The 17,809-nt window shown below is 43.0% G+C and overlaps 1 protein-coding gene and 1 long non-coding RNA gene across 3 annotated transcripts in view; one reads left to right on the forward strand and one right to left on the reverse strand.

The window, feature by feature from the left end:
* Positions 1 to 8,358, forward strand: part of LOC143974526 (uncharacterized) — a 47,230-nt gene extending 38,872 nt beyond the window's left edge. The window contains exons 2-3 of the long non-coding RNA XR_013272238.1: positions 395 to 483; positions 8,167 to 8,358. This is a non-coding gene — a long non-coding RNA (uncharacterized LOC143974526). The remainder of the gene's footprint in view (positions 1 to 394; positions 484 to 8,166) is intronic.
* The window catches only part of LOC143974525 (calcium/calmodulin-dependent protein kinase type IV-like), an 81,173-nt gene that overhangs the window by 27,682 nt on the left and 35,682 nt on the right, over positions 1 to 17,809 (reverse strand). For both annotated transcript variants that reach the window (XM_077476026.1, XM_077476025.1), the window contains exons 4-6: positions 12,645 to 12,707; positions 5,090 to 5,172; positions 393 to 465 (exon numbers count right to left, since the gene is read on the reverse strand). In XM_077476026.1, coding sequence (XP_077332152.1) covers positions 393 to 465; positions 5,090 to 5,172; positions 12,645 to 12,707 — 219 coding nt within the window. The remainder of the gene's footprint in view (positions 1 to 392; positions 466 to 5,089; positions 5,173 to 12,644; positions 12,708 to 17,809) is intronic.

Raw genomic sequence — 17,809 nt, forward strand, 5'->3', positions numbered from 1 at the left:
CGGGAGAACACATTGGCTCCAGGAGAGGGATTCCCCCATCAACACAGTCAGTGTTGATGGGGGACTCAACTGATTTTCTTTCCTGCAACCCGCGGTTGCAAGAAAAGAAAATCACTCTATCTTTTGCTGGCTTAATATGCTGTGCTTACACTTTGCTCAGGTGTGAATGCAAACCTACCTGTGGTTGCATTCATCTATTTTTTTCACTCATTTGCTTCTATAATACAGTAGAATTTAAATGTCAACCTAATTTGATATTCAAAACACATTTGTCATATTGATTTTACATTTACATACAGTATGTCTGACCAGCTTGTGCGGGTATATTTATATTTGCAAGAAAGAAATACAAAATATGAATAAATAAACTAAATTGTATGTATTCAACTCACAGAAACTGCCTCCAGTATTTGTTGTACAACACAGGCTGCATCTCTTTCACTGTAATATCCACGCTCTACAATCCTACAATGGAAGACACAGGTATTTATACAAACATTATTTATTAATCTTTTTAAAATCTTTTCACGCACAGAAGGACACCGCTTAGAGTCGGACTGTATATCTAGCCTAAACAACAATTTTTTTGTTCTGAGAATTGGAACTCTTTAGGTTTTAACTGGTATCTGGAGCTCCATTAGCCTAGGTTCACACATACCTGTATGCTTAGTGCACACATTCTCCCACAGGCAATACATGCTGCTCTTTTGCAGACACTCCATCAAAGCGGAGTTCCACCCAAAAGTGGAACTTCCGCTCAATTGTCTCCTCTCCCCCTCCGGGGCCACATTTGGCACCTTTCGGGGGGAGGGGGGACAGGATACCTGTCTTTCACAGGTATCCTGTTCCCACTTTCAGAAGCCTTTAAAGTCATGGCCCGGGCTCCTTCCTCCTTCCCCGGCTGCCGGGCCAGAAGAAGAGTGGAGAGGGGCCTCTCACATGTGCAGTAGGGTTCCTGGCGTGAAGCCGTAAGGCTACACTTCTGGGTTTCCTAACACGCAATGGCGGCGGCAGCACCCGACAGCTGATGGAAACACCAGCTGCGGTGCTGACATAGCTGTCCCATTATTAAAAGTATGTGTGGCTGCTGGCTTTTCATTTTTGGCACCTCCACATATCAGAAAATTGCGTTGCATTTTTGGATGCATGAATGCGCATGGTGCCGCAGAACTATGTGGTTCTATCGACCTTGTTTTTAAAATGGGTCAGGAACTGTTTTCCTGCAGCTGGGGAAATAGCTAATCAAGCACCATCTGAGCTTTATTAGTTGCAGTGGAGGTAGGGGAGACATTGGGAGTTAACTGACCCCTGAAATCTCCATAAAGGGGATCTGTCACATGCTTTTTAGTACCCTTATGAAAGCAATAAATTTAAAGGGGTGTAAAGGTTTGCATCTTCTCACGTTAATGCATCCTATGCATCAAGATGAAAAAACATCAAATCATTTTTCTTTTTAAGGGATAAGTTAAAAAGGAGAATTCACATGGAATTAAGGTATAAACTGGAAATATTGTAAGATATAATTGTTAAAGACAATAAAGGCGTGTTATTAATTGTAATGTGAAATCTATGAAAAAATAAAGAATTTATAAAAAAAAAAAAAGATGAAAAAACACCTGCCGGTGACCGGCCCCACCAGCCCTCCCCCCTTTTACTTACATGAACCCTCAAACTTGTCCCAGGGGGACGCGCCATCTCTCTGTTAAGGGGTTCTCAGCTGTTGAGGGGATAGATTGATAGCAGCGCAGCCATTGGCTCCTGCTGCTGTCAATCAAATCCAATGATGCAGCCGAAAAGGGGAGGGGCCGAGTCCTGCATTCGGCATCTATGGACCTAAATGCTGGACTCGGGAGCGCACCCGCAAGGTAGCTCTGCGGGAGAGCGCTTCTCCTAGGGGGTCATCTGATGTGGGGAGGAGCTGAGAGAGCCACTAAGGGACCCCAGAAGAGCAGGTTTGGGGGCCACTCTGTGCAAAAGAGCTGCACAGTGGAGGTAAGTATATGTTTGTTATCTTTTTTTTTTTTCAAATGAACCTTTAATGTCACTTTAACTAAAAAGTGTTAAAAATGAAATCTAATAAAATACATAAAATAAAATATTTAAAAGCACCCTCAGCACCTAACGCACACGCTTGAATGAAACAATGGATGTAGGGAGCACACCTGTATACAAACACCGATTGGGTTTCATATGTGAGGTATCACCACAGATGTTGGAGTGAAAGTAAAAATTCTACGGACCTACAGTGGTGTGAAAAAGTGTTTGCCCCCTTCCTCATTTCCTGTTCCTTTGCATGTTTGTCACACTTAAGTGTTTCGGAACATCAAACCAATTTAAACAATAGTCAAGGACAACACAAGTAAACACAAAATGCAATTTGTAAATGAAGGTGTTTATTATTAAAGGTGAAAAAAAATCCAAACCATCATGGCCCTGTGTGAAAAAGTGATTGCCCCCCTTGTTAAAACATACTATAACTGTGGTTGTCCACACCTGAGTTCAATTTCTCTAGCCACACCCAGGCCTGATTATTGCCACACCTGTTCACAATCAAGGCATCACTTAAATAGGAGCTGCTTGACACAGTAAGGTCCACCAGAAGATCCTTAAAAGCTACACATCATGCCGAGACCCAAAGAAATTCAGGAACAATTGAGAAAGAAAGTAATTGAGATCTATCAGTCTGGAAAGGGTTATAAAGCCATTTCCAAAGCTTTGGGAATCCAGCGAACCACAGTGAGAGCCATTATCCACAAATGGCGAAGACATGGAACAGTGGTGAACCTTCCCAGGAGTGGCCGGCCGCCCAAAATTACCCCAAGAGTGCAGCGACGACTCATCCAAGAGGTCACAAAAGACCCCACAACAATGTCCAAGGAACTGCAGGCCTCACTTGCCTCAGTTAAGGTCAGCGTTCATGCCTCCACCATCAGGAAAAGACTGGGCAAAAATGGCCTGCATGGCAGAGTTCCAAGGAGAAAACCACTGCTGAGCAAAAAGAACATCAAAGCTCGTCTCAATTTCTCCACAACACATCTTGATGATCCCCAAGACTTTTGGGACAACATTCTGTGGACCGATGAGACAAAAGTGGAACTCTTTGGAAGGTGTGTGTCCAAGTATATCTGGCGTAGAAGGAACACTGCATTTCATAAAAAGAACATTATACCAACAGTAAAATATGGTGGTGGTAGTGTGATGGTCTGGGGCTGTTTTGCTGCTTCAGGACCTGGAAGACTTGCCGTGATAAAAGGAACTATGAATTCTGCTGTCTACCAAGAGATCCTGAAGGAGAATGTCCGACCATCTGTTCGTGTACTCAAGCTGAAACGAACTTGGGTTCTGCAGCAGGACAATGATCCTAAACACACCAGCAAGTCCACCACCGAATGGCTGAAGAAAAACAAGATGAATACTTTGGAGTGGCCTAGCCAAAGTCCTGACCTGAATCCTATTGAGATGTTGTGGTATGACCTTAAAAAGGCCGTTCATGCTCGAAAACCCTCTAATGTAACTGAATTAGGACAATTCTGCAAAGATGAGTGGGCCAAAATTCCTCCAGGACGCTGTAAAAGCCTCATTGCAAGTTATCGCAAGCGCTTGGTTGCAGTTGTTGCTGCTAAGGGTGGCCCAACCAGTTATTAGGTTTAGGGGGCAATCACTTTTTCACACAGGGCCATGATGGTTTGGATTTTTTTTCACCTTTAATAATAAACACCTTCATTTACAAATTGCATTTTGTGTTTACTTGTGTTGTCCTTGACTATTGTTTAAATTGGTTTGATGTTCCGAAACACTTAAGTGTGACAAACATGCAAAGGAACAGGAAATGAGGAAGGGGGCAAACACTTTTTCACACCACTGTAATTTATGGTTAAGGCTGCATTCACACCTGAGCGTAGCGTTTTCAAGCAGAAAATCACGCAAATTTACCGCGATTTTGCAGCGTTTTTTGCTGCGTTTTTTACCGCGATTCTCTGCGTTTTTTTACCGTGATTTGCCGCGATTTTGTGCAGGACAAACTGTCACCAATGTTAAAAGAAGAAAAACGCCCAAATCTGCTCAATTCGAGCGACAAAAAAGGGTCCGGAACTTGTTTGAGCTTCAGGCGTTCGGCTTCAGGCGACATGAAGTGGAGATGTGAACCATCTCCATTGAGAATAATAGATTTTTTTCCCCTCTAGCGTTTTGTAGCTTCAGGTTTCAAGCTACAAAACGCTCAGGTGTGAATGGGGTCTTATGCCGCATACACACGACCGGACTTTTTGAGGGACTAGGTCCGACAGACTTTCGACGGACTTCTGACGGAGTTCTGACAGAGTTCTGACGGACGTTCCGAATGAACGGACTTGGCCACACACAATCACACCAAAGTCCGACGGATTCGAACGTGATGATGTACGACCGGACTAGAATAAGGAAGTTCATAGCCAGTAGCCAATAGCTGCCCTAGCGTCGGTTTTTGTCCGTCGGACTAGCATACACACGAGCGGATTTCTCGGTAGGAACTGGGTCCGGCGGAGTTCCGGCAGAAAAATTTGAAACATGTTCCATTTCTAAAGTCTGTTGGATTTTTACAAATCTAAAGTCCGCTGCAGCCCACACACGATCGAATGGTCTGCCGGAATCGTTCCGTCGGACCTTTGATGCCGAAAAGTGCGCTTGTGTGTACGGGGCATTAGTTTAAACTAATAATCTGTAAAGGCTTTTGAAGTGTTGCCTATGGAACATTTTGTGTCTGTAGCTGTTCATCATTTTATCGGCATGCACAAATTTAAGGCTTGACATGTTTAGCATTTATTGACTCAACACAACAACATCTTTTACGTTTTTACAAAAAAAAAAAGGTTGTGTTTGTAAGCACTAAAAATCATAGCAAAAATGCAGATTTTAACATACAGTATGTGCAAAACCTTCAAAAATGGGTATAAAAAGGTAGTTAACAGAGGTCCAGATAGCAGTGAAAACTAAACAGAGGTTCCAAACCTTCCTACTTTAAAAACGTATAAAAAGGTTTTAGCTGGACTAGTTTAAGCACAGACTTACTGAATACCGATTTCTTTCAAGAAAGATACGATAGGCAATTTACCTGTCAAATAGTTCCCCTCCTGTAACCAGTTCTAGAATTAGCACAATATCAGTTGATGTCTCAAAGATTTCCTTGAGTTTAATCTAAAATAAGGAACATACGAGTAGACAACAATTAGATACATGGCTGTGTTTGCTATCTTTTTCGGGATAGTTGCATTATTTACCTTCACAACGCTCATTCAGGAACTAGATAAATGCAAAGTTTGTTGGCTATATCACATTTGAAAATAAACTGCTTTATTCACTTCAAATTTTGTACTTGTATATACCTTATGTAATAATAACTATAGGGTCTTACTAAATTAACTTTAGGGTACAAAGCCTGACAAAGTTATTTACAAATTAAATAAAGGCCTTGTAAACCAATTTTATGCATTTTCTATATGGTGCTACAAAAAGTAGTTTTAATCACTTTGGACTGTAGGCGTAGGACAGTGATGGTGGCACTCCAGATGTTTTGGAACTACATTTCCCATGATGCTCAACTGAACTGCATGAGCATCATGGGAAATGTAGTTCCAAAACATCTGGAGTGTCATGGTTCGCCATCACCGACATAGGAGATCTGATTCTGCCCTTAAAAGTATAAATCCGAGTTTCTGTGGTGTATCCCCTGTGCCCTGCTACTCGTTCCCTAGCAGATATTGCTGGCAATATTTTTTCTGTATGATGGGGGGAACTGTACTGTACATTTTTATTGTTGTGAAGAAATAGCTCTTTGTTTCACCAGACTGACTACATACTCGTTCTGAATTGGAGGGTCTGGTTCATTATTCATCAGCTGATGCTCTGTGTTCTTATGGGGAAAGCTGCAGTGTCTGCATTCCTTTACAAGTGATTAACATACACTATATTACCAAAAGTATTTGGACACCTGCCATTACACATGAACTTTAATGGCTCTTAGTCCGTAGGGTTCAATATTGAGTTGGCCCATCCTTTACAGCTATAACAGCTTCAACTCATCTGGGAAGGCTGTCCACGAGGTTTAGAAGTGTGTCTATGGGAATGTTTGACCATTCTTCCAGAAGTGCATTTGTGAGGTCAGGCACTGATGTGGCTGAGAAGGCCTGGGTCACAGTTTCCGCTCTAATTCATGCCAAAGGTGTTCTATCGAGTTGAGGTCAGGACTCTGTGCAGGCCAATCAAGTTCCTCCACCTCAAATTTGCTCGTCCATGTCTTTATGGACCTTGCTTTGTGCACTGGTGCGCAGTTATGTTGTAACAGGAAGTTTAGGGCCATCCCCAAAATGTTCCCACAAATTTGGAAGCTTGAAATTGTCCAACATGTGTTGGTATGCTGGTGTCTTAGGAGTTCCCTTCACTGGAACTAAGGGGCCAAGCCCAACCCCTGAAAAAACACCCCACACTATAACACCCCCCCCCCACCAAATGATTTGTACCAGTGCACAAAGCAAGGTCCATAAAGACATGGATGAGCAAGTTTGGGGTGGAAGAACTTGACTGGCCTGCACGGAGTCCTGATCTCAGCCCGATAGAACATGTAGCAAGATCCCAGGCCTACTTCAGTCTAATGAGAACCACCAGGGCCAGAGAAAGCTTACATCTATCTGTAGATAGTGGGTTGTGAGGCATGGTGGGTGCAAGGTGGTTAAGGTCATTGGGCACCAGACACTTCTCGAATGCAGAAGAGACTTTTATTGCTCTAAGCAAACATTTGAGGGAAAGAGTGTTAGGGCCAGGACACCCTTAAGTAGTTGCAAGTTCAATTGGCAGACTCCGAGACTTCAATAGTATGACAGCCATGCAGGGAAAGGCATGAAGCAAGACGCCACATCAGCATGTGCAGGAATGCTGGCTCCAATGGCAACAGTCTTTAACAGTTCCTGACACAAAGCGTAACAGTTACTTTCACTTCCACTACAATCACTTCTTGTAGTTCTTCAGCCCACTGAGCTTCCTGTCTCTTACTAGACCCTCTGTTTTAATCGCACCAAATCCCTTGAGCTCTTCCAATCTTCAAAGTAGTATCTTCCTCAAGTGTCACCCCCGCCTCTCTGCTGGGTCCCTAGATTGGCACTCAAGACACCTCTCAAGCTTCACCCCACTGGCCTGCTCGGTCCCTGGCTTGACACACAAGGCTGCTCTGCAATCGTCACCTCCGCTGTCAGGGTCCCTGGCTTGATACCCACTGATGTTTCCTGATTCTTCACCATGCCCAGTTAGTGAGAATGCTTCTCCGATACTTGCTTCAGTTACTCACTGTGGTCCCTGGTACTAAGGTGGATGGTCCCTTAGTGGCGACAGCTTCCCCTCTACCTCCGACCACAACAGGTTCTCTGGCCGGCAGAAGCATCACTTCTGGTTGGACTGCAAGCCACAGTCCCAACTTTACGTTGCCCTTTTGATTCTGGATAGGCCCTCAGACAGCCTAGCAGTCAGATGTGCCCTTGATAGACCCAATCTCCAGCCTAGCAGCCCGGGCAGTACAACACACGTCCACCCAGACAGCCGTCCAGGTGGCACAGAACACCGATCACCTGACTCCACTCAAATATATAGGTTCTCCCAGCAGGCCAAGGGATTCAAGAAAACCCCTGACCATTGGCTTAGATACCCCATATATCCATAATATGACATTGCATTGTCCTTCTCATATCTAATGCCACCAGATACCCAGCCATCTAGCGGCAGAAGAGAAAAGTACAGCAAGGGAGAAATCAGTTGATCCCTAACAATTAACCAAGATAGCTATTCCTGGCAGTTAAATTTAGGAGCAACCCTGCCTAAACCCCAGCGTGCTACATAGTGCATCTACTGGGACTTGCAGATAGGGAGAGGCATTGATCTATTGAGATAGATTAGATTCCTGGTATGTATACACAAATGAGTTTGGGCAGCTTGGTCTTTTTTTTCTCCCATGCTGATGTGATTTCTGTTTGGATTTACCTAAACATGTGGATCTCTTGTAGTTTAAAGTTATTGGCCTAATTGTATATTGACATGTGAATATTAATATTTTCCATTGCTTGTGCTTATACTTATGTACATCATTGTATACTTTATGTTTATACCTATACATTGTATTTATATGTGCTTTTTTTTTACTTATAGATCACATTTTGTACACACAAGGCATCTGTCATATGTGAATATGAAGTCTTGAAAAATAGGTGTAGTCCATGAAACGCGTCGACAGATAATATGACTTATGACAGTAGCCATAAAACTTTTTCACTCATTTAATCAATGTCATTTTCATCTGAATAATTTTAGGATATTGTGTAATAAACTATGATCTTTTAACTTTGTTGTGGTGTATAGTTGTAATACAGATTGGTCATCCTTGAATGCCCTATATTATTTATTTTTTCTTCCTGGTAGTGTTAAATGGATTAGCATATGTAGATGAACTTGACTAACAAATTGAAGCTAAACTCCAGCTTGCACTTTATAAGCAGTTGCAGCACAATTAATAAACCATTGTAGGCACCACTAGCAGCGTTAAATGGTTTGTTTCAACCCTCTAATTAGTACTTTGTCTGGACAGCTTGGTCTGTTAAAGTAAGTTATAAAATAATACTAATGCTGGTCAGATCACCAGGTGACAATAAAAAGAAAAAATGTCTAAAAAAGAAAATGAATGCAGCCACCACGTCTAAGAATTATTAGGCTGCAAATCAGTATATTTTGGGCTCACTACCACTTTAAGGGACACAGATTAAAGCGGTAGTAAAGCCGTTGAGTTATTTTTTTCATACCTGCAAGGGAAAAGGCATAATGAGCTAGTATGCACAGCATACTCGCTCATTATGAAATACTTACCCTATAATGAGGCCCCAACATCTCGCCCGATGCACGCCGAAGGAGCTGACATGTTCCCTCGGCGTGTCTTCCAGGTATCGCGGCTCCGGCGCTGTGAGTGGCCGGAGCCGCGATATCGTCACTCCCGCGCATGCGCAGGGAGACTTCTTCCTGGCAGGGTCCGGCGTCTGCCGGACTTTCAGCTGAGAATCCCCTGTGCGCATGCGCTGCTGCAGTCAGCGGCGCATTGCGAGGGGAATATCTCCTAAACTGTACTGCGGCAGGGTGGCCTGGCTGCGCGAAACAACATACCTGTACATTGTTTCCACCCCTAGGTCCATTTGCGGCTGCCGGGAAATGTTGATAGTTCACTGGAGAGGCAGAACGGTGGTCTGCCTATGTAAACAAGGCAGACCACCATTCTGTCAGAGAGGAATTTTGTCTTCCTGCTAATTAGGAACACATACATATACTTCCTCCACTTAAGCCACCCCCCACACAGTTAGAAATCACTCCCTAGGAGCACACTTAACCTATTGATCGCCCCTGACATTAACCCCTAACCTGTCATTGTCATTTACACAGTGACAGTGCATTTTTTTAGTACTCATTTTGCACTCCAATTTGTCCTCTGCAATGTCACAGTCCAACTAAAAATCCCTGATCACCACCATTACTAGTAAAAATAAATAAATAGTGATACTTTTACCAAAAATATGTAGCAGAATACATCTTGGCCTAAATTAATGAAGAAAATTCGATTTTTTTCTTCTTACTTACCTGTAAAATGAATTTCTTTGAGTACATCTTTGAGTACATTACTACCTGGGTTATGAGCAACCTATAGATGAAGGGACACTGGTAGAATAACCAAAAACAGGAAGTGATCTCCTATATAACCCCTCACATACAGGAAGTACTCCAGTTTTGTAGCAAACAATGAACTCCCAAAAAGAAAGGGGAAGGGCCTCTGTGTCTGGTGATGTACTCAAATAATTGGATTTTACAGGTAAGTATGAAGAAAAAAAATCAAATTTTCTTTCTCGTACATCATGGAGCACAGAGCAGCCATATACATTACTACCTGGGGCATCCCAGAGCAATAGCCTGGAGGGGAGGGAGACACATTGTATGAAAACACCATCATATTTTTACAGCAGCCCACAAGACACTACGGCCAAAAGCCGAGTCCTCTTCTGCCTTAACATCCACCTGATAAAATCTTGTGAACGAATATACCGAAGACCAAGTAGCAGCCTTGCAAATCTGCACCACTGACGCCTGATGGCGAAAAGCCCAGGAGTTTCCAACACCCCTGGTAGAATGAGCTCTAACTCAAAAGGAAGGAATTTTACCTTTCAGGCCATAGGCATGAGTGATTAATTGGCGAATCCAAAGTGAAATGGATGCCTTAGAATCCACTTGACCCCTCTTGGGGCATTCCGGCAAAACAAAAAAACACTTTAGAACTTCTGATGCTTGCAGACCTTTCCAGGTAGACTCTGACCGCCCGCACCACATCCAAAAGGCGCAACTGCTTCTCTTCTGGCAAGCCAGGCTGAGAGAAAAAATAAGGTAGAACAATGTCCTGATTTAAATGAAATTCAGAAACTACCTTAGGCAAAAAAGGATGGAACATGACGTAACGCCCCTTTGTCATGGTGCAAAATCAAGTACGGCTCCTTATAGGAAAGGGCTGCCAGTTCGGAGACCCTTCTAGCCAAAGTAATTGCAAAAAGAAAAGCCAACTTCTGTGTCAAAAGAACTAACAGAACCTCGTTGATTGGTACAAAAGGCTGCTCCTATAGCACCAACAAAACTAAATTTAAATTCCAAAGGCAAAGAGGTGATTTAATGGCAGGCAATAAGTGAGTCACTCCCTGAAGAAAAGTCCTGACCAGGGAATGTGAAGCCAAAGGTTTCTGGAGGTACACTGATAAGACTGAAACCTGCCCTTTAATTGTTGTCAAGGCTAATCTTTTATCTAAGCCTGCCTAAAGAAAACAGAGAATTCTCTCCAGCAAATATCTGTGAGGATGCCAACTTCTGGCCTCACACCACGCAATGTAAGCCTTCCAAACCCTGTGATAAACCTTTCTGGTAACCGCCTTTCTGGCATTCACCAATGTAGTTACCACTGACCTTCAGATACCACGATCTCCTAGCACCCTGGCTTCAATAGCCATGCCATCAAATTCAGCAAGTGTAATATCGGGTGGAATATAGTCCCCTGTGATAATAGATCGGGCTGGAGCAGAAGTGTCTAAGGCTTGCCTACTGCTCTCACTACCTCCGGGTACCAGGCCCTCCTGGTCCTGACCGGAGCTACCAGAATGACTGATGTCATCTCCACTTGGATCCTGCTCAAAAGATGTGGCAGAAGAGGAATCAGGAGGGATGCATAAATCAAAGAGTCCAGGGTACTACCAGAGCATCTATCCCGATCGCAAGTGGATCTCTTGCTCTGAATTCAAACTGCTGAATCTTGCAGTTGAACCTGGATGTCAGCAGGTCTACATCCGGTGTACCCCACCGCTGGAAAATCTGCATAAACACCTGTGGGTGCAGAGACCATTCTCCTGGATGTATCTGTTGGCAGCTGAGATAGTCCGCTTTCCAGTTCTCTACCCCCAGAATGTGGACAGCAGACAGCACTGGCACATGCCTTTCTGCCCAGGATAACACATGACTGACCTCCATGTGGGCTAGACGACTCTTGCTGCCACCCTGATGGTTGACATAGGCCACAACCGTGGCATTGTCGGGTTGCACCCTTACTGGGTGACCCTGTAACCAGGGCCGTCTTTAGCGCAGGGCAAACGGGGCACCTGCCCTGGGCCCAATGTTTGTAGGGGGCCCCGCACTGCTACCCGCGAATTGGGGCCCCAATGAAGGTTTTGCAGAGTGCACGGGAGGCTGTATTCCCGTGCTATCCGGCTGAGAGGGGGCGGAGCCGGGAGCTCCACTGATGCTCTGACCCCGCCCCCGTGCAGCCTGTATGCTCAGAACAGAGCGGCTGTAGTGAGAGCAGTGATCGGAGTGGGAGCATCAGTGGAGCTCCCGGCCCCGCCCCCGGACCTCTATTCTCCAGCCAGTATAGAGGGAAGCTCACAGAGAACTCAAAAGTGACAATCCACCATTTTAGACACTGGCAAAAAAACTGGAGTACGTCCTGTATGTGAGGGTTTATATAGGGGATCACTTCCTGTTTTTGGTTATTCTACCAGTGTCCATTCACCTATAGGTGGCGCATAACCCAGGTAGTAATGTATATGGCTGTATGTTTCCTGTGATGTACGAGAAAGAAATTTGATTTTTAAATTTTTTTATTGGATATGTTTTATAGCAGAAAGTAAAAAAAATTTTTTCAAAATTGTCGGTCTTTTTTTGTTTATAGCACAAAAAAATAAAAACCATGGAGGTGATCAAATACCACCAAAAGAAAGCTCTATTTGTGGGAAAAAAAGAACATACATTTTATTTGGGTACAGCGTCACATGACCGCACAATTGTCAGTTAAAGCAAAAAATGGCCTGCTCATGAAAGGGGGTGAAACCTTCCGCGGCTGAAGTGGTTAATGAATTGAGCTCCAGAGGCATTTTCCCATTTCAGCCATTAGCTTATTAAGTTTGATACTTATAATACAGAAAATATATATATATTTTTGGAGGAAAAAAGCTGTCTTTTGGCAATACTGAACAATGGAAACCATATACCACATCCATACATTCTGCTTATTGACCTCACCCACAAATACCCCTCAGTGTCACACGCCATAAAATACTTACAATGTTAGGGTGTGAAAGGCGCAGCAGAACTCCAATTTCGGTCCTTACAATTTTTTTGTCAATCTAAAAAGTCACAAATTGAAAACGTTTAGGAAACTATAAAAAGGTTGTATCCATCTAAAAAAAAAAAAAAAAAAGTTCCTGTAATACTCCTGGGTCAGGAGCTGTACAGAACGCAAATACACAGAGGAGTGTGTGTCTGAATGATCCTTGTGTCTAAATGCATAATCATTTATTCAGATAACAATATATGAAGGATTAAATTAACATGTATGAAGTTTAGCAATATAGTATGTGCCAGAAAACTGGTAAACAGTAAACATGTGCGCCGTCAATAAATTTGTTTCGTTCCGTTCCTTTTTGTATTAGCCGTTAATTCGTATTACGTAATTCGTACGAAATATGAATTTTCATTAGGTTCGTTAACTTTTTGTAACAATTACGAACGTTCGCTATGATGAATTTAAAAAGCAAAAAATAGCTTTCTCAATATGGCAGTTGTCGACTCATTATGCTCATTATGAGGGGCTCCCACCATCCCTGTGCTGTGCAGACTTCCTCCTGGTGCTGTACACCCGCTGTGCCCATTATGAGGGGCTCCCACCATCCCTGTGCTGTGCTGACTTCCTCCTGGGGCTGTACACCCGCTGTGCCCATTATGAGGGGTTTCCACCATCCCTGTGCTGAGTTCCCAGGTTTGTACACCCATTGTGCCCATTATGAGGGGTTACCACCATCCCTGTGCTTAGTTCCTGGGTCTGTACACCCGCTGTGCCCATTATGAGGTGTTCCCACCCTCCCCGTGTGGAGTTCCTGGGTCTGTACACCCGCTGTGCCCATTATGAGGGGCTCCCACCATCCTTGTGCTGAGTTCCCGGTCTGTAAACCCGCTGTGCCCATTATGAGGGGCTCCCACCATCCCTGTGCTGAGTTCCCGGGTCTGTACACCCTCTGTGCCCATTAGGAGGGCCTCCCACCATCCCTGTGCTGAGTTCCCGGGTCTGTACACCCACTGTGCCCATTATGAGGGGTTCCCACCATCCCTGTGCTTAGTTCCCGGGTCTGTACACCCTTTGTGCCCATTATGAGGGGCTCCCACCATCCCTGTGCTGAGTTCCCGGGTCTGTACACCCGCTGTGCCCATTATGAGGGGCTCCCACCATCCCTGTGCTAAGTTCCTGGGTCTGTACACTCGTTGTGCCCATTATGAGGAATCCCACCATTACTGTGCTGAGTTCCCGGGTCTGTACACCCGCTGTGCCCATTATGAGGAGTTCCCACCATCCCTGTGCTTAGTTCCCAGGTCTGTACACCCGCTGTGCCCATTATGAGGGGCTCCAACCATCCCTGTGCTAAGTTCCTGGGTCTGTACACTCGCTGTGCCCATTATGAGGAATCCCACCATTACTGTGCTGAGTTCCCGGGTCTGTACACCCGCTGTGCCCATTATGAGGGGTTTCCACCATTCCTGTGCTGAGTTCCCGGGTCTGTATACCCGCTGTGCCCATTATGAGGGGTTTCCACCATCCCTGTGCTGAGTTCCCGGGTCTGTACACTCACCATGCTCATTGTGAGGGGCTTCCAACATCCCTGTGCTGTGCTGATTCCTCCTGGGGCTGTACCCCTGCTGTGCTCATTATGAGGGGCTCCCATCATCCCTGTGCTGACATCCTGGCTTTTTCACTTCATCATAACAAATAATTGTAATTATTAATTATATGAAAATGATAAAACGATATTAATGAACATTCTTATTTTGTCCGATTCTGAATCTCCCATCGACTACCAGTGCCAGTCTCCCACTCCCATATTAAAAAAGGTAATTTTCCCAACCCTCACTCAGCAGCAGGTCAACAAACCACCAGTCAGGTTTCCGTTGTAATGGAATTTGGATCCGAAATTCGGCAACTAAATTTTGTATTTTGTATACAATTCGGAAGCATAGAAATTTGTATTTCGGATGCTTCCGAATGTATGAATTTTTGGAAAATTCGTACAAACTTTCGGAAATTCGTATGAAACTAACCGCACGTGTCTACTAAACAGATCTTACTTGCCATCTATGTAGGGTCCTCTGCTTTACCTGTATACCTGCTGCCTGCTAAATCTCTTAACAAATGAAAAGTTTGTTCCCTGTCCAGCTGGGTGCTGCCTTCAATGCTACCATTGACACTAAGGCCTGGTTCACACCTATGCTGGTTGCAGTTTGCATATTCCATGTGCATTTTGCGTTTTTCAATACACGTTTTTGAGCCATTGAAGTCTATGGAACCAGAAAAAAAGTCCCTGGCCCTTTCCATAAAATGCACAGAATACATCCATAGGAAACCATGTTAATGGACTGTAGTGTGTTTCTGCAAAACTGAAAATGCACTAAAAAATGGATAGATGTTTAGCTCACGCCAGTGAATGCCCAAGTATGCTTATGGGTAGAAAGCTCAATCAGCACTACTTCTATTCTGCCTTCATTTATGAGAATTTAGTAGCAAAAACAATTCACTGATCATTATATTTTTCTCATACACCACCAATAAGTATTGCTTCTCTGTAAAATTGAGAGATTTGGGATAGCTTATTCCAGGGGATTATGGTAAATGTAAAAACCAAAAAATGTAGCGCTTAAAATAGAAAACACCTTGTGGAGAGAAGTGTTATTATAACACACAAAAAATATAAATGTAATAGATAGCGTAGCCAAGCTACACCAAATAAAGGCAAGTACACTTAGTATAACTACACAAGTGTGAAAAAGTCTTTGTGACTCGTGACATGAAAAAACTAAAAAAGTTCAAATAATGGATGTACCAAGTGGCCTGGGACTATACCAAGACCCTACATAAGAAAAGACAATAGTCTCTATAATCCTAGATGATCACTTCACGGTAGAGAGTGTAATGGGCCCCTTAATCGAACTGTATTGATTGGTGGTTATATGTTATGTTGTCACTGTCTACTGTCCATCAGAGTGTTATAGAGAAAGGGAAGAATAGTGCTGTTCACAGGTATATGTAGTACATCTGCTAGTTAAAGTAGTTTAGAGGCAAAAGGGTATAGGCACACGTAGAGAAGACTGGCCAGTCATTATGGGCATTAAATTAAGTAAGGGAATGAAGGGTAAGAGACCCTCAAAAATGCCCAGCGCAAGAGGAGCGCTATATATGAACCGAAGGTGCGGTTCCGCCTATACTGAGCCCCTAGATTAATGGTTAAAGTGGACAGGGATCCACAAAGGGTAACTGGGTTACCACCAAAGTCCATAGGGACAAAGAATCATGCAGAGTATACAGCTAGAGAAACAGCTATTTATGTGAACAGGATGGTTCAAGAGTGACATTAACACTAGACTGAAAGGAACTTTTGATGTTAAGTTGTGGGATGAATTTGGGGTCAGGCACTACATCTAGTAAAGTCAAGAAACAGTAATGAGAGTTAAAACAGAATGCTTAATATGTTGTCAGAGAGGGAAGATGGGATTAGCACTATGGCTGCCCGTCGGATCATAGAAGGTACAGTATGTGAAGTATGGAATTACAATACATTGGATGCAAAGGATATCAGAACAAAATAAAGAAAGCAGAAATTTAAGCAAGAAAGTATTAAAAAGCGTTAAAAGAAAGTGAGAGAATGATAGGCATGTGTTGTGTACAAATGGGAATAATGTAAGCGATTTTAGAGATATATTTGAGTATGTTTGTGAATGCTGGAACCTTTAGTTCTATCGCTTGTGTCATGTACACAGATGTGGCCCCCTCCTTTGTGCTCTCCTGAAAGAATGTGGCTGACATGAGAGATTGGTGATAAGCTGGAAGGACACCATGCCAATTTCAGTTTTTTAGACAAAACATTTATAACAAAATGTGCCGGGTTAACGACTCTAATGATAAACAATGTGATCACAATTATCTTTGAATCTGTTTTCCAAACATGGTAAAATAAAGGTTACAAATTAACCGTGTCTTACACAAATTTAATATCCTGTGATAGTGGAAACAGTGCATTAAAAAAAAAAAGAGAGAAATTGAGTAAAATTAAGTAATATGTCCCCCTTTAAGGACATTTATCTGTGCATATATATTAGTGTGTGATATTGAAATTATCATATGAGTATTAATTTCTAATATGAGTTTAACAATTTTATTAATAAATATAGATATATTGAAACTGGTTTAGACAACCTTTGGTTGGAAATGAAATCCAGCTTAATGGGGAAATTGGTAAAAATGGAATTAGTTTAGATTAAGATAACAATTTTGTAATTTTACTTTTATTGAGTGGAAAGAAAAAAAAGATTAAGATGAGGTTGTTAATTTGAATACAGCTGCAATAATGTTTAAGTAAAGCCCGTGAGCTATAAAAAGAGTATATATTTATATAGATAGTCGAGATATAGAGAGCTTTTGGTTCCATTTGAAGGGCCAGAAGTTTGTTTTTACTTCGGCGGGTAAACCAATCAAGCATGCCAAGTTAATTTTATCGGCTGTTTTCAGCCTTCCAGGTTCTTGCTGAGGTAGCCATTCTAACAGTAAAACTCACATATGGAAGCAGACCAGGCGACTCTAAGGATGCTGCATTTACAGCCCCGGACACTTGCTGGATCTGTGCAACTCACAGATTCCACCCTAGTTCTGGCCCAGTATAGCTGGGATTAATAATTCAACTTTAAGGACCCCAGAACGAGAAGCACAAGTGGTCCACAGAGGACAACTTCTTAAGAAACAAGACTTTGGAAAAGGTGATCATTTATGTTTGCCAGACACTCTTTTCCCTTCAGCTTGACACGTGGACCGTGTCATCAGTCACAAGCAGTTATGGCTGCCTTAGTAAATGAGCATGGGATAGAGCCAGGGTTCAACACAGTTGTTTTTATAACATACCACTTCTTGTTTTACCTGTTACCAAAGGTGTTACCAAAAGCTGAACATCCCTTCCAGAGATAACAAAAAGATATATCCAGATGCCCAAGTCAGGATCTTACGAGTATGTATTTTGTTTGTATGGACATGTTTTCTGGATGCCCAGTGGCAAATGCTACTGCAAAGGCCACAGTAAAAAAGTGTTATCAGAAGTAGTTTGTAAGTACAGAGTGCAGAATCTACAGAGAGTAACAGAGGAAATCATTTTTATAGGAGAGTCCTTATTAGAAGTTTTGAGGTTTTATTTTTACA

This window comes from Lithobates pipiens, unplaced genomic scaffold, assembly GCF_037356315.1.
Source record: "Lithobates pipiens isolate NorthernLeopardFrog02 unplaced genomic scaffold, aLitPip1_a1.2 Scaffold_13, whole genome shotgun sequence".
Lineage (NCBI taxonomy): Eukaryota > Metazoa > Chordata > Amphibia > Anura > Ranidae > Lithobates > Lithobates pipiens.